Consider the following 14,918-nt stretch of genomic DNA (forward strand, 5'->3'; position numbering starts at 1 on the left):
CAGGAAAACAGCAAAAAGTAGCTGGAGTTTAAGGAGGAGAAAAGGAAGACGTCCGAGTAGAGCTGTTATCTTCTATCACAGAAGAAACGAGCAGATCGGCAACAGGAGAGTCATTAGTGTAGGCGGAAATTATAGATAGTAATATAACACCAACTGTCCTTAAAAAATAATACCCAGTAATTCCTCTGATTCTTGTTTGTCTGCTTATTCCGGGCCTCCAAGGCCATAATCATGAGTCACTTTAACTTGCAAACATTTATTCATTTATTTTTACAGCATTATTCAGGGCATATTCTGGGATACTTTGGAGACTCTAACTAAGGTATTGACCTGTATTGTTTAGGATGTTTTTGCAAATGCAGTCACCTCTACCAGACATCAGGTTTATGTTCATTGTTTTTGGTCAGTTAATAATTGTACTTTAAAAAGAAAGATTTGTTATTGTTATTTTATGTGTATGAATGTTTTCCTTGCCTGTGTGCCTGGTGCTTGCTAAGACCAGAAGAGGGTGCTGGATCCCAGACCCAGAGTAAGGACAGCTGTAAGTCACCATGTCGGTGCTGGGAACTGAACACCAGGTCCTCTGCAAGAGCAGCAAGTTCTCTTCACCATTGGGCCAGCTCTCCAGGCTTTGCACTTTATTTTAGGATAAACCACCTTTGGTTTCCAGAAATATTGTCATATATCATCCATGATTAATAACGAGAACATGGGAAATGTATCTATCATCCATTTAGAAAAAAAGGATTTAAGAGAAACGTGAAATTGAGGATTTTTTTCTTAAATTCCCTTTTGTGTTAGTTAGGGTTAATTCTTGGCATGACTGTGTCGTTGCTCTAGGTTCTAACGTGGGAAAACGGCGCCGATAAATGAAGCGGACTAAAGTCTCATGCAATAGCCAACTTTATTCAGAGCATCAGACAATTTATACTCTGAGGATTAAGAGGAGTCATATGACTAAACGTGTACATTCACAAGCGCAAGCCACATGCAACAGAAAAGACACACATGGCAAAAACATGATTTCCAACAGAGGCGATTACAATAGCCAATTGTAAGGAACAATTGGAAGTAAACTCACTCCTCTCTGCTACACCCAGGAGGGACACGAGAGCATAATCCAAGAACAATTCTGTGTTTTTCAAGAAACTGCGGTCACAAGACTCTTGCCTTGGTTTCTTAGAACTTTCTCACAGGCACTCAGAATTCTCCTCACAAGGCTCCATTCTTGGACCGTGTTCTGACAGACAGGAATTAGAATCACCTGAAAGGTAAACCCCTGGGTGTGCCTGTGGGACATTATCTGGATTATACGGACCAAGGTGGGGCAGCCTGCCCACTGTAGGCGCTACAGTTCCCTAGGCAGGGCATCATGGACTGTAAGAGTGGAGAGAGTGATTGAGGACCAGCACGCATCTTCGTCTTCGCGCTCTTCTTCAGGCTGTGAGTGTAAGAGACAGCCGTTTCAACCCCCTGCTGCCTTGATTTCCCCAACTTGCACATTGTAAGCTAAAGAAAACCTTTCCTTAAGTTGCTTTGACTGGAGTATTTTGCACAGAAACAGGAGAGAAGAAGACAAGACACCTTTCTATAAATTTTCCTATTCGTCAACTAATATTCTGGGAGTGTTATGTCTCAGCACCAACAGGAAAGATATTCTTGGTAGAGGTTAAGTTAGATGTGCCACACTCAATACATTTCCCTTCCCATCTATGATATATAACCCAACATCTCTGCTTTTGTTGTTCTTGTCCTCACTAAGCACATTAGTGGTCCTTGTATTTGGAACATTCGAGGACAAATATGTTGTATGATTAGAGGCTTGTGTAGTGATGTAAGGATGAACACTTATCTAATACATCCGTGTAGCCGGAAACTGTGCATAACAGCTGATGTAACCGAGTAATTTAGTTTTCGGAAAATGACAGCTGAAGAAAGAACACAGTGGGACAATTTCAAAGTGAGTCATAAGTTTGGTCTCGAACGGTAAAAGGATGAAGGAGGAAGAAAGTCACCCAAACAAGCTCAAGACCAAAGTCCTAACTGAAAAAGTATTCATAGTGCCTGCAAAACGGCCAATTAGACCAGGACGGAAGGGTGGCTCCCATATGGAGCTATGGATTTTTTTTTTCTTGGTGGGTCCGATTGCTGAGTTGGAGCCAACACGAACGAAAGGGACTTTGGGACCTTGATCACCTCCAGACAGACCCTCGTGGAGGAAGAAAGCAAGCGTGGCCCAACCCCGCACCTGTTTTGGTCCCGCCCCCGCAGCAGTTGGCTCCGCCTCCCTAGGCGAGAGCCAATGGGCTGGACTCCAGGAGGCGGGCCCCAGAGGGCGTGAGGCGTGAGGCGTGGGGCGCGAGGCCGGGGCGGGGCGTCGCGTCCGCGGCTGGCGCGGTCGTGGCGGTGGCTGCTGGGGAGGTGGCGGCGGCGGCTCGACCGGGCGTCCGCGGGCCAGCCGTGGGGGATGGGGACGGCGAGGTCCAGCCGGCAGAGGGGGCGGCGGCCGTGAGTGTGGGTCTGGCGTCAGGGACGCGGGATGGAGCCCCACGGTGAGTGAGGGGAGGCGGCTCGGGCTCCCGCCGTGCCCCGGGGCGGACGCTTTGGGGTCTGGGGTCCCGGAGGCGCGGGGCGGAGGCGGCTACGGGCAAGGCCGGGAGCTTCGCGCTCCAAGTCCCCTCCAACTCCGAGGGTCGGACGGGGAGGGCTGGGGCGGCCGCTTGCGGGGACGTTGCGGACCCTGGTTCCCGCGCGGGGATTGGCGTCGGCGGTCGGGCAGCGGCTCGCGGGAGTGACCATTCACGTCCCGGGTCTCGTCTTCGAGCGTCCGGCTGCAGCCCCGGGCCCTTTCCCAACCTCCGCACGCGCCTGCCCGAGACGCTCGGGCTCCCGGAGCTTCCCCGTTGCTTTTCTTCCTCGGGTCTCCACGTCCGCGTTCCCTGGGACCCTGTTAGGAAGTTTGGTGGTATTCTCACTAACTCTACTGTGACAGACGCAGAGGCTGAGGAACGGTAACGCCACCTCCTGCTCCGTCCTTACTTTCCTTCTGGCACGTCTTATCCTGGAGCCGGCTGTTTGTCACACGCCGTCCCCCACCGGTGCCCTGCCCCCCTCCCAGGCGTTTCTGTCACTTTCCTCTTGCCTGCATTCCTTGGGCTCTGGTCACCCTTTTCCCAGCTGTGGCCCTAGGGTAAATTGTGTGCTTTGCAAGACGAGGAATTGATAAACTGAGATTACAGCTAACCACCAGGGGAGCCTGCCCCTGAAAGTTTTATTGCCGAGAATGTCCCAGGACTTTGTCTTTGATGGAAACCTGGTGTCCTGGAGTTCTGTCTTGCTTCCACAAAACGAAGTTGCTCAAGGCTTCTGGTCTTGGGGCTCTTTTGACAATACCCTGAGTTTATCTCACTTTTTTTTTTTTTTAAACCACTAGCCGTCTGTGGAGATCAAAGATTGGGTTTCACACCGTGTTCTTTTGGTATCTTTTAAGGGGAGGGGAAATGTTATGCGTTTCTCGAAAGTTCGAAGACCATAGTGGAGCCCAGCAGGTTTTGTTTTGTTTACCTTTTTCTTATGTGGGAATTCGGTTTACCTTCTCATTGAATTTGGGGGACAGGAGTTACCTCTTTCTGAAAAAGAATTCAAAATTAGATCTGAAACCCCAACATGAGATTTAGGTCACTTTCTTCCCGTGATTTCTTTAGGCAGTTTGCCAGAAATGCCTACTTAGAAATGCTTCAAGTACTGCCCAAGGAAGGAGCCCTGACACTTAAGCCTCATTACCCTTATGGTGCCCCGAGCTCTGGTCTCATGATTTTGAGAAGCTTGAGAGTGAACTTGAGTAAGGTAGGCCCAGATAGAAAATGTTTCAAATCCCCAAACTGGCAGAAAATAGAACTTCGTCTGAGAAGAAGAAAGCACCCTTGGGCAAATACATGTTGGCTGTTCTGTTTCTCTTCAAATAGAGCACATACCTGACTTTCCAATGGCTTCATCTCTGAAAGAGCTGTTTCTGCAGCAACTGCTGTTGGTCTTAAGGGTTTAGAGCTATGCTGAGTAAAGTTCATGCCCAGAAAGCATCGTGGAAGGATTTTTATTTTATCTTATGTCTTTGATCAACTATTCCACATTCACTGAGAAGACTCCATCCCACTATGCTAGAGAGAAGCCCTGACAACCTTTCCATTTACTGAGTAACTAGAGACAATATCGGGTATGGCCCAAAGCATAATGTTATAGAAAGAAGTGTGTTGAATGTCCTGTGGGAAAGTAGAGGCATGGTTCTTTTTAGTAAGTAGGACGTAAGGTTTCTTGGAAGAAGTGTCTTGTGTGAGTTTGGAGGCTCAGAGAATGGGTTTTCAGTACATACAGAGGACAGAGCCTCCTGGGCAGAACTGCAGGTTCTCTCCACTGTACTCCAGGATGTCACGGGTCCAGTTCTGCAGTCGAGCATTTAAGGTGGTTTCCTTGAGTTTTGTTGTTTGTTTTTTAAAATTTCCCACTCACTTCCAGCGTGGTCATGAGTCACATACATTTGTTGGTAAAGAAACAAGGCAGTTTGCAGATCATTCTGTTATAAGATTTTTGTGGAAGGTTAGCATTTTATTGTTTCTCTTTATTACTACTGTGATAAGGAAATGAGCCAGCCTGTGCAGAGAGTAGACACTAGGTGATACTGCTTTCTTTGTAATAGTCTTTCTCTCAAGACACGTGTCAGTGTGTGTTCTTGAGAAAGTTTTCAAATACCAGTCTCCCTTTTAAAGAAGTAATCAATACTTTATATGCTTTTAAACATTTTGTTGATTTTTATGTATTTGTGTGTGCCTGAGTGTATGTATGTATGTGTGCTGCATGTGCGCAGGAGCCTGTGAAGGTTAGATAAGGTATCCTAGCCCCTGGAACTGGAGTGACAGATGGTTGTGAGCTGCCATCTGAGTGCTGGGAACCAAACCCAGAACCTCTGGGAGAGTTCAGTGCTCTTGCCTGGTGAGTCATCTCTCCAGCCCACATGAAACGGTTGGGGAAGGAGTGGTCAGAGTTCCAGGGACTTTCAGTCACAACATTTTATAGTTTTGCTTATTATTCATCTGTTGATTTTTGCTTAATGTGTTTGATTTTGTGTATCCCTGACTGGCTTCCGAAGGAAAAATGGGAAGGGGAGAATAAAAGGGAGTATTGTGATTGGACTGGTGGGAGAATCTTGAGTGATCCCAAGGTAGATCTGGTGGGTAGACTCTTTGAAAACAAAATAGTTTTTTAATATGGAAAATTTCAAGCATATATGAAAGTATATAAATAATAATAAATACAAATAATATAAGGAATTTCTCTATATCCAGCTTCAGCATCACAGAATATCAATTTTTGGCCAGTCTTTTCTCCCAGTACTGTGAATTGAACCCAAAACCTCTAACATCCTAGGCAAGTGCTCTCCCACTGAGCAGTTCCCGCAGATCCTTTTAAGATACACCTTTGATTTTGAGGAATATCTTAAACTGCTGAACTTGCTTTTCTGCAACTGGAATATCTGAGATTGTAGGCATGTATCACTAAGCCTGGTCATTCTATTTATATCACCCCTTCATTTATTATCAAAATAATAAAAATCCACATTATTTTGATATAAATCTTAGACATCATATTATTTATCCATAAAATTTCAGCATGTTTTTCCCAAGGAAAGATGATTAAATATAACACCAACATTCTCCATAATTCAGTTCAGTGTAATTATAGGTCATTTTTTAATAGCTTGAGTCAAGGTACAGATAAGCTTCATATATTGTAATTGGTATGTACACATTGACATACACATAATTTATGCATAATTTATACATAATGGAATTTATAGTTCATAAATATGCACTTTGAATTTTGACAAATGATTTGTACCCATGTAATCACTATAATAATAAAAAATTTTTAGATTGATGTTTGCATCATTCTAAAATTTATTCATACTAATTTGTAATTTCTCCCACATCTATGTATTACCCTGTCCATAGACAACCAATATAATGCTTTTGCTACTAAATACTATCTTTAATATTTCTAAAGTTTCATATAAATATAATTATGCTAATATGCATAAATTGTTTTTCTACATTTTTGACCTGACTTTTTTGACTTAGCATAATTTTTTTTTTAGATTTTTTTTTTAATATGTGCGAGCGCTTTGCTTGAGTATGTGTATGTGTAGCACATGCATACCTGGTGCTCTGTGAAGAGCGAGCTGGATTCCCTGAAACTGATCGTGTGGATGGTCGGAAGCGGCCATGAGTGCTGGGAACCCAGCCCAGCCCCTTACAAAAGCACCAAGTGCTTTTTAGCCGTGGAGCTGCCTCTCCGGCCTTCAGCACAGTGCTTTTAAGAGTCATCTGTGAATTCTTGCTATATCATGGGCAACTTTTGTTAGCGGTGGTATCCCATTTAAGACTGTACCCGCACTTTATCGGCTTGTCTGTTGAGGGATATTGGCTATTTGCAGTTTCTGAATGCCTTAAAAATATTTGTGAACAAGATTGGAGTGAATGTACGTTTTCATTTCTTGTGTTTATGTCAAGGAGAAGATTTAACTATATAAGAAGCTGCCAGGCCGGGCGGCGGTGGCGCACGCCTTTAATCCCAGCACTTGGGAGGCAGAGGCAGGAGGATCTCTGTGAGTTCGAGGCCAGCCTGGTCTACAAAGGGAATTCCAGGACAGGCTCCAAAGCTACAGAGAAACCCTGTCTCAAAAAAACAAAAAAAAAAAAACAAAAAAAAAAAAAAAAGAAGCTGCCAGATTGTGTTCCTCCAACTGTGTGCCTTGCATGGCGATACTGTATTCAGTTAGTATTGCTCTATGTCTTCAATAACATGTAATATTTTAGTTCAGCTGAAATTAAAGTTTCTTGTGATTATTACATCTCAGTTTAGGTTAAATTTGCATCTTCCTGATTCTGAACACTATTCCAGGTGCATGTTTCCCACCTGTGTTCCTCCTCCTGTAAATCATTCCTTCATTACTTACTGAGTTTATTAGTTTGTGAGTGGTGTTAGTATTCAGGCATCTGCACTGGCCTGCCCTTGGGCTTCTGACCGGATATGTCCTCAGCCACAGCCACTAAGAGCACTTTGCTGTGTTCCCTGTTAAAAGGACCCTGCCCACCTCCCCCCTTTCTCTCTCTTCCTTCCTCCCTCCCCTTTACCTCCTCCCGGTCTCTCTGTCACTCCCCCTTCTCTGTCTTTCTCTCTTTGCCTCTTCTCTCCTGCTGCTCCTGTCCCCAGAGGCCAGTCTCCCCTCTTTCCTTTTCCTACATTCCCTTTCCCCTAATAAAACCCCTCCACACAAACTCTGTTGCATGGCGTCTTTCTCTTGTGCACCTGCTTTTTTTTTTTAATTACAACAAGTGGTCTTGACATAATTTCGATACAAACTCTTTGTCAAACATTTTTTCCAATTTTAGCTCACATTTTATATTTTAAAAGGATATTTTAAAGAATAAAAGTTAATTTTCATCCAGTTTGCCAATGTTTTCTTTTGTTGTTTTTGCTTTTGGGGGTCTGTCAGGGAAATCATTTTTGCTTATAGTTTCAAAAAATATCCCGCAATTTTTGAATGCAAATGGTAAATATTTTAGGCCATACTGACTCAACTGCTAAACACTGCTCCTATGGCTGAAAAGAAATTATATACAATACATAAAAACATGGCTGTGATCCTAGAAATAACCTTACTTTTAAAAATAGGCCTCTTTTCTATTCCTCTAAATTTGAAGGATTGGTGTTTAGATTTTATGTTTAGGCTTAGAGCACCTATCAAGTAAATTGGTATACTGTGAATTAAGTTATCAATTATTTATTGAAAGATTACGTTTTCTGTGTAAAAATCAGTTGACTCATATATTTGGTTTTACTTTTTGGACTGTATTCTATTGCTGTATGTTGTCAATATGTTAGAAATCATACTATCTTGATTCCTGTGGCTGAACAGTAAATCTTAAAAGTCGTCTTAAGTTCCCCAGTTAACATTTGTTGTTGTTGTTGTTTCATATATGTAACATTTTAATGTAAAATTTAAGGTCTGGCTAGGTGGGTGTGGTGCCACATGCCTTTAATCCAGCACGTGGGAGGCAGAGGCAGCCAGAGCTCTGTGAGTTTGAGGTCTGTCTGGTCTATAGAGGGAGTTCCAGGACACCCAGGACTACATAGTGAGACTGTCTCAGAAAAAGATAAAATAAGTAAGGCCCACAATGACTCCTCGAAACTATAATTTGAGGTAGGAAAACTGCCATGAGCTCAAGACTAACGTGGGCTACACAGTGAATGCCAGATATTCTAGTTTCATTTCTGACTAAAAGCAGCATAGGAGGAGAGGGCTTATCTCACAATTCCAAGTTACAGTCCCTTATAGAGGGAAGTTGAGGCAGTCATCACTTCCACAGTCAAGGGCAGAGAAATGAGTGGATCTTTGCTTGCTTCTGCTTGCCACTTACTCAGACTTTCTCTGGTCCAGGAAATGGTGCTGCCTGCAAGTGGACTGGGTCTTCCCAGAACAATTAGCTATCAGACCAGTCCTCTATAGAAATGTCCATGACTGACCTGTTAGAGACCCTTCCCCGCTAATTCTAAGCTGTAGTAAGTTGACAGGGTTTTTTTTGTTGTTGTTTTCCTTTTTGTTGTTTTGGTTTTTCAAGACAGGTTTCTCTGTATAGGAGTCCTGGCTGTCCTGGAATTTGCTTTGTAGACCAGGCTGACCTCAAACTCACTGAGATCCTCCTGTCTCGGTCTTCCTAGCGCTGGGAGTAAAGGTGTGCGACACCGCTGCCCTGCAATAGGGTCTTTTTGTTTGGTTGGGTTTTGTTTGTTTCCCCAAGACAGGTTTTCTCTATTGCTTTGGAGCCTGTCCTGGAACTAGCTCTTGTAGACCAGGCTGGCCTTGAACTCACAAATATCAGCCTGCCTCTGCCTCCCGAGTGCTGGAATTAAAGGCGTGTGCCACCACCATCTTAGTATTTTGTTTTTCAAGACATGGTTTCTCTGTGTACCTCTGGTTGTCCTAGAACTTGCTTTGTAGACTAAGCTGACCTCAAACTCAAAAGAGATCTACTTAGATTTTCTGTTTATTTTGTTGGGTTTTTTGAAGCTGTTCAGTTTAAAGTTGCTGTAAATTCCTTTGTAGTCCTTTAATATGTATTGGGTCTGTAATGGTTTTCCATCTTTCACTCATATTAGTAGTTTGTGTTTATTGCCGTCTTTATTTTTTAATCAGTCTGGCTAAATCTTTATCAATTTAATTAATCTTTTTTTCTTCTTATTTAGTGATAGGGGTTCTTTGTGTAGCCTTGGCTGTCCTAGAACTAGCTCTGTAGACCAGGCTGGCCTTGAACTCACAGAGACCCACCTGCCTCTGTCTTCTGAGTCCTGGGATTAAAAGCATGCACACTACCTCCCAGCATGTTTTTATTTTCATTCAATTTAAAATACTTTAAAATTTCACATGTAGAATTTTGCCTATGTATTAAAAACATGCTTTGTAATTAACAAATATTTGGAAATTCAACAGATACCTTTATGCTGTTGATATCACATTTAATCTTGCCTAGGTTAGAAAACTTATACTTCATTATTTAAATTACTTATTGGAAGTAATTATATAATCTCATATATGGTCTATTTTAGTGATTGTGTATTCTGCCATTTTGGGGTGGAATTTTCTGTAGTCTGTCTTGCCAAATTTGTTAATATTGTTTTCCAGATCTTTTAAAGCCCTAATAATTGTATGGTTTTATTGTGTTGATGCTGAGAGAAAAGTGGTCTGGAATGTGCCATCAGGTAAAAGTTGGGAGATTGTAGAGTTTACTCCACTGAAAGTTGAAAGGCTGCAGAATTTATTTTATGGCTAGTGATCGCATCTCTCAAAGACTAGTACTGTCCCTTGCTCTGTGTAGTCCAGCATCTGAAAATAGTATCAATGTCCCTCCCCTTCTTTTCTAGTTGTTTAGTAAATGGACAAATCTGTTGCTATTTATCATTGCACTGTATCTTTTAAGGATTTCTTTGCCTTTGAATAGTGTCTCATTATGTGGACCTAGCTGGCCTTGAACTCGTAGATCTACCTGCTTGTACTTCTACCAGTGATCCTCTTTTAAGACTTTTTAATCTAGACATTTTTCTTTAACTGTTTTCTTGTAACTTTTGTTGAAAAAATTGTGTTAACTCAGTCCAGGTTTTGCTGGGGGCATATTGTGATTTAATTTGGCATAATTTTCTATATATACTTTATAAAGTATAAGTATAAAGCAGTTGGATCTAGAGTAGAGTAATGTTATCTTGACCTTTTGAGGCTGTCTGGGCTGGAGAGATGTTTCAGTGGTTAAGAGAACTGGCTGTTCTTCCAAAGGTCCAGGGTTCAATTCCCAGCACCCACATGGCAGCTCACAACTGCCTGTAAGTACAGATTCTAGGGAATCTGATTCCCTCATAGGGACATCCTTTGCAGGCAAGAGTGGGCTGTTGTATGCTTGAAGGTGTTTAGCATGTCCATGGGCTTTACCCACTAGATGTCAGTAGAACCCCTTCCTCCACTGTGACAACCAAAAATGACTCCAGATGGCAAATGCTTTTAGGACCATGTTTTGCTATGAAAAATAGAGGCTGCCTAATACACAGCCCACTTAGGAATGTGAAAACATCTGCTTAACAAAACAAGCAATCAGATGATAGCACCATCATCGATAGGAATATAATTATTCAGACATTTTGAAGAGAGTGTATAAAGGACTTTTAGAAATTTGATGCTTCACAGAATGGAAATTTACAGGCACTAAAGAGAGTGCAGGTTACCATTTTAGGAAAGAAAAATGCTAGAAACAGTCAAACAATGTTAAAAACACAATAATTCCTTTTCAATTATAGGTTGCTTACAGAATGATTTTTCTGCAACTTGTTGAAAAATTTGAGATGTTGCATTTTTGCAATAGATGATTCAAAGATGGTTTTTACTTTTGTGAGGGGGCTTTATAATTTTATTATAAATCAATAATTTTAAGTAGCAAAGTATTAGTTCAGTGTTGTGCTTTTTATGCTTAAACTTATTTGTGTCATATAAAATTACTTTAAAATATAGATTTATAAGATGATCCTCTTAATTTAAAAATGAGCTTACCTTTGTGAATATTTGCAAATATCTTTTGGATGAAGTTTGGTAACTAATATTCTTTAGGTGACTGAAGATACCAGAATTTCCCATAAACAACCCTACTTATAATGTAACATCTCATATCCCTTCACGTATTCTGTGTCAGGTTCTGTGGACAGTAGCTGGCTGTTTGGATAATGGTGGGGAGAATTAGAGTCAGATCTACTGTAGAAAATGTCAACAACCACTCAGGGCAGATGTTTTTCCAAGACAGGCTTCTCTCTGTAGCCCTGGTTGTTCTGAAACTGGCTTTGTAGAGTTCCATGTTAACCTCGAACTCAGAGACCCCCTGCCTCTGCCTCCTCCGTGCTAGGATTAAAGGTGTGCCCCACTGCTGTCTGGCACGTGGCACATACTTTCTTCTCTTGATGTCCTTGGCCTTCAGAATCCTTTCTTTTCCCTTAGTTTTGAGTGACCGGTGGTTTCATGAGTTGTTCATGGTGCATTATTCTTCTCCAGTGATATTTAAGGGAATGTTGGTTTTTTTTAAGCATGTTTTCAATATTATTATTGCTTTAAATTTTGATATAGTTAAATTTGATGCTTTGTGCGTACATTTTAAACAATTAAATCTGAAAAGCTGAAACAGAAAACTGTAGTGCTAAGTGACTAAAGAGCACTTTGTTCTCAAATTGTCTTTGCTAGGTAACAACCCAAAGTATGCATTGACTTATTACTTCCCCTGTCTTTGCTTGTTTCTTCCTTGGTTTTTGTTTCCTTAATTCTACAACCCACGATTTTTTCCTCCTCTCTCCACACTACCCTGGATGTCTTTTTTCCCACATGCTGTCATTTTTCTGTCTCCCCACTATTCTCATAGGCACCCTTCCCTATGTTTTCCTCTCTATTCGTGTATTGAATTCAAGAGCCCTTATATTCTGGGGACCCTGCTGATTTTTTTTGTTTGTTTGCTTGCTTATTTTATTTATTTATTCAATCATTCATTCATTTATTTAATATTTAGGCATGTTTCTCTGTGCAACAGCTCTGGATGCCCTGGAACTCACTCTGTAGGCCAGGCTGGCCTCAAACTCTGCCTCCCAAGTGCTGGAATTAAAGGCGTGAGCCACCGTGGCCCGCCAGTGTAGCTCATTCTTTTGAGAGTGTTGGGCGAGGGCATGTTACAAGTTACCTGTGAGGAGCCTTTGTCTCCCTCTTTATCACTCGGGATTTGCCGATGGGGGATGAAAGTGGTCCAGGAAATACAGATTAATCATCCAAGAACTCCCATCAGCCAAATCCACTTCTCAGGTGACTTTTCCTAAGCACTGTCTCCAGTAAGGAGACCCTGTCAGGCCAAAAACTGTTGACAGACCGACTATCACACCCTGGGCTCCTCTACCTGTTGTTTGCACTGCCACCGCCCCAACCAGTGTGAGCCAATGGACTGGGCTCCAGGGGGTGGGCTGAGGCGGGATGAGGGTGGGGCCAGGGCGGAGCACCACTGGGGCAGCTGCTTCGCTACAGTGCTGGCTTAGCCCGGCATGGGGGATGGAGGCCGCAAATTTCAGCTCTAGGCGGCTACCGCCGCGAGGCCGTGCGAGTTCCTCTGGAGTTGGCGCTGGAGATACAGGATGGAGCCCCGGGGTGAGTGAGGGCCGGTGGTGCTCGGTCCCACTGAAGCTGCTGGGTTGGGGTTCCTGTGAATTGCTGTCGAACCTGGGTCCGAATACGAGCTTCGGACCTGGACTGTGAACACCGACCTGTGGGGGTGAGCAGACGGTGACCCAAGTAAAAACGCGCAGTTAGGGCATATTTACCTACAGTGTTCTGAAACTTGACACGTTGTAACTCCTTTAATTCTCAGGACAGGTCTGACCCCTCAATTTATTTCTCACACGGGAAAGGTGAGGTTAAAAGCTGTCCATACAAAGTAGTAATTGCCAGGATCAAGGCTTAAACCTAGGCGCCCTTGCCCCAGAATCCATGCTCGGGAGCACAGTCTGCTCCCGCCAACCCGCCTGCAATTCTCACTCCAGATGGGTGCTCAGTTCCGAGGTATTTTAGGAGTTCCGTCGTGCATCTGGTTTGTGTTTAGAAGGGTGTTCTTTTTGAACGCTCCTCAGTGTCACGGTGTGTTCTAATTTTGCTTTGGATATGTTTGGAGGTTTGATGGTTTAATTGTAAGACGTGTTAGGAGGGACTCGCTCAGGATTGAGGGTTTTGAAGGTGGAATTCTAGTTGCTGTTGACAGTCTCTGCTTATCCGTTTTTCACTCCTGGGAGATAATTCACCAAACATCACCTGCTAAGGCTTTAGACTCGGTGACTCTATCTCTTGTCTATTGTGTCCTTTTGTCGGTCGCTATCCATGTTTACTGTCCCTTTTCGTTTCTTTTTTCTTTTCTCTATATTTAAATCAGGGATGGGGAACGTGTGCTCTGGTATATCGTAGTTTTGGCTGGTCAGAAGTGCGCCTTCCCTGCCAGGAATGCTAAACATTCTGAAGGCGTGGGAGGCAGGGCAGTACATCCCCCCCCCCCCCCCCCCCCCCCCCCCCCCCCCCCCCCCCCCCCCCACCACCACCTTTGTAAAATTTTTATTTTTTAAAATTATCATGCTGGGTTCAAACTGCACAGAAATGAAGTGTATGTGTTCTGTGTCTTACTTTAGAAATTGTTAAGAATAAAGCTGTTTCTGATATGTTTCCATTCCGTTTTTGTAGAGTGCTTTTTAAAAGTATAATTAAAGACATTTAGATTTGTCTCCTGTGTTTTTTGCAGTTTTTTTAAATAGATTCTCACAAACTCAGAAATTATGCTGAAATAGCAGAGTTCTGAAGTTTATGTAACTTTTAAAAGTGTAAGTAGGAAGAACTAAAGTACAGATATTTGGGGCACTTTTACATTCCAGTTAGCTTTCTGCTTCTATCATATACATTATAGAGTGTGTGAGGGGATTTTGATTGACACGGACTGCTGAAGCCTTGTAAAAGTCACCATTTGGGAGTTTAGGAAATTTGTGTGCACAGTTTTTTTCCTAGTGGTTGGTTAGACCCAGGGCCTCTTGCCAGGCAGGGCTTTCCCACTGAGCTATGAATTCATATTTGTCATGCACATAAGATTTAAAGCTTAGAGTGTACAAAGTAGTTTTTGTATGTTTTCTACTAGCTATAAAATTCCTTAAGACATAGATAATACAATTTTTAATGTTCATGGCTTGGAGTTGGAATAGATGAGAATTAGTTTCACAAGTGTTTCGTTGAGCAGTCTGTTTGCACAGTCCAAACTTCACTTGGAAGCATTTACTAGGTTTCCATGAAATCAGTTAAGCTTTTGGAATTGTTTCTAGTCCTATATTTCTTGCTTACAATCTATAGACTTATGAAGCCACAGCTGTTTATTACTTAAATATGTTTAAGAACAATTTCCCACAATAAAGTACTCTAGTAATAATAAATAACTCACAATGACTGAGTCTTCATGCCAGGCACTGTGCTAAGTACTTTCCATGCATTACTATCTAATTTAATTAAATTACCAGTTACAATCTATTATTAACTATACTTTATATTACCACTAACCAGGGAATATTCATTTTGGCGCATGGGAAAGTAGTGTATAGAATCTTGCAGAGTGCATATTGTCCAGGCTTTCTCATTGTCATAGTTCAATTATGAAAGTACAATTTTAATTTTAAATATCTTTTCAGTTGTAATGTTGCCCCTTTAAAGTTTTAAAAGAAAAACTGTAAAAACTTTCTAAAACTTAGTACATTCAGTATAATGCATATTTCAAGCC

The 14,918-nt window shown here is 42.2% G+C and overlaps 2 protein-coding genes across 4 annotated transcripts in view; one reads left to right on the forward strand and one right to left on the reverse strand.

Moving 5' to 3' along the window:
• Positions 1 to 2,288: 2,288 nt before the first annotated feature.
• On the reverse strand, positions 2,289 to 14,715 carry LOC126505363 (translation initiation factor IF-2-like). Its single transcript, XM_050148634.1, has 3 exons — positions 14,695 to 14,715; positions 12,522 to 12,882; positions 2,289 to 2,947 (listed from the first exon to the last, which is right to left on the reverse strand). The coding sequence occupies exons 1-3, from the start codon at positions 14,713 to 14,715 to the stop codon at positions 2,289 to 2,291; spliced, it is 1,041 nt and encodes a 346-aa protein (XP_050004591.1).
• Arhgap29 (Rho GTPase activating protein 29) overlaps positions 2,411 to 14,918 on the forward strand; it is a 62,878-nt gene continuing 50,370 nt past the window's right edge. The window contains exon 1 of one of the 3 annotated variants that reach the window (XM_050134918.1): positions 2,411 to 2,552. The gene's annotated coding sequence lies outside the window, so the exon portion shown is untranslated. Of the gene's footprint in view, positions 2,553 to 12,635; positions 12,891 to 14,918 lie in introns of those variants that run through there. The other 2 variants (XM_050135002.1, XM_050135074.1) reach the window with 2 other exon arrangements.

Source organism: Alexandromys fortis, unplaced genomic scaffold, assembly GCF_014885135.2.
Source record: "Alexandromys fortis isolate MF-2015 unplaced genomic scaffold, M_Fortis_MF-2015_v1.1 scaffold_19, whole genome shotgun sequence".
NCBI classification, from domain to species: domain Eukaryota; kingdom Metazoa; phylum Chordata; class Mammalia; order Rodentia; family Cricetidae; genus Alexandromys; species Alexandromys fortis.

Bases quoted from the DNA above. Each gene is read 5' to 3' on its own strand.
- LOC126505363 (XM_050148634.1), bottom strand. From the start codon at position 14,715: ATGAATATTCCCTGGTTAGTG. The intron at 12,883-14,694 runs GTAATATAAAGT...TCACCCCCACAG, and splicing joins TGAATATTCCCTGGTTAGTG to GTCGGTGTTCACAGTCCAGG. The intron at 2,948-12,521 runs GTAGAGGAGCCC...ACTTCCTAACAG, and splicing joins GGTGGCAGTGCAAACAACAG to GGTCCCAGGGAACGCGGACG.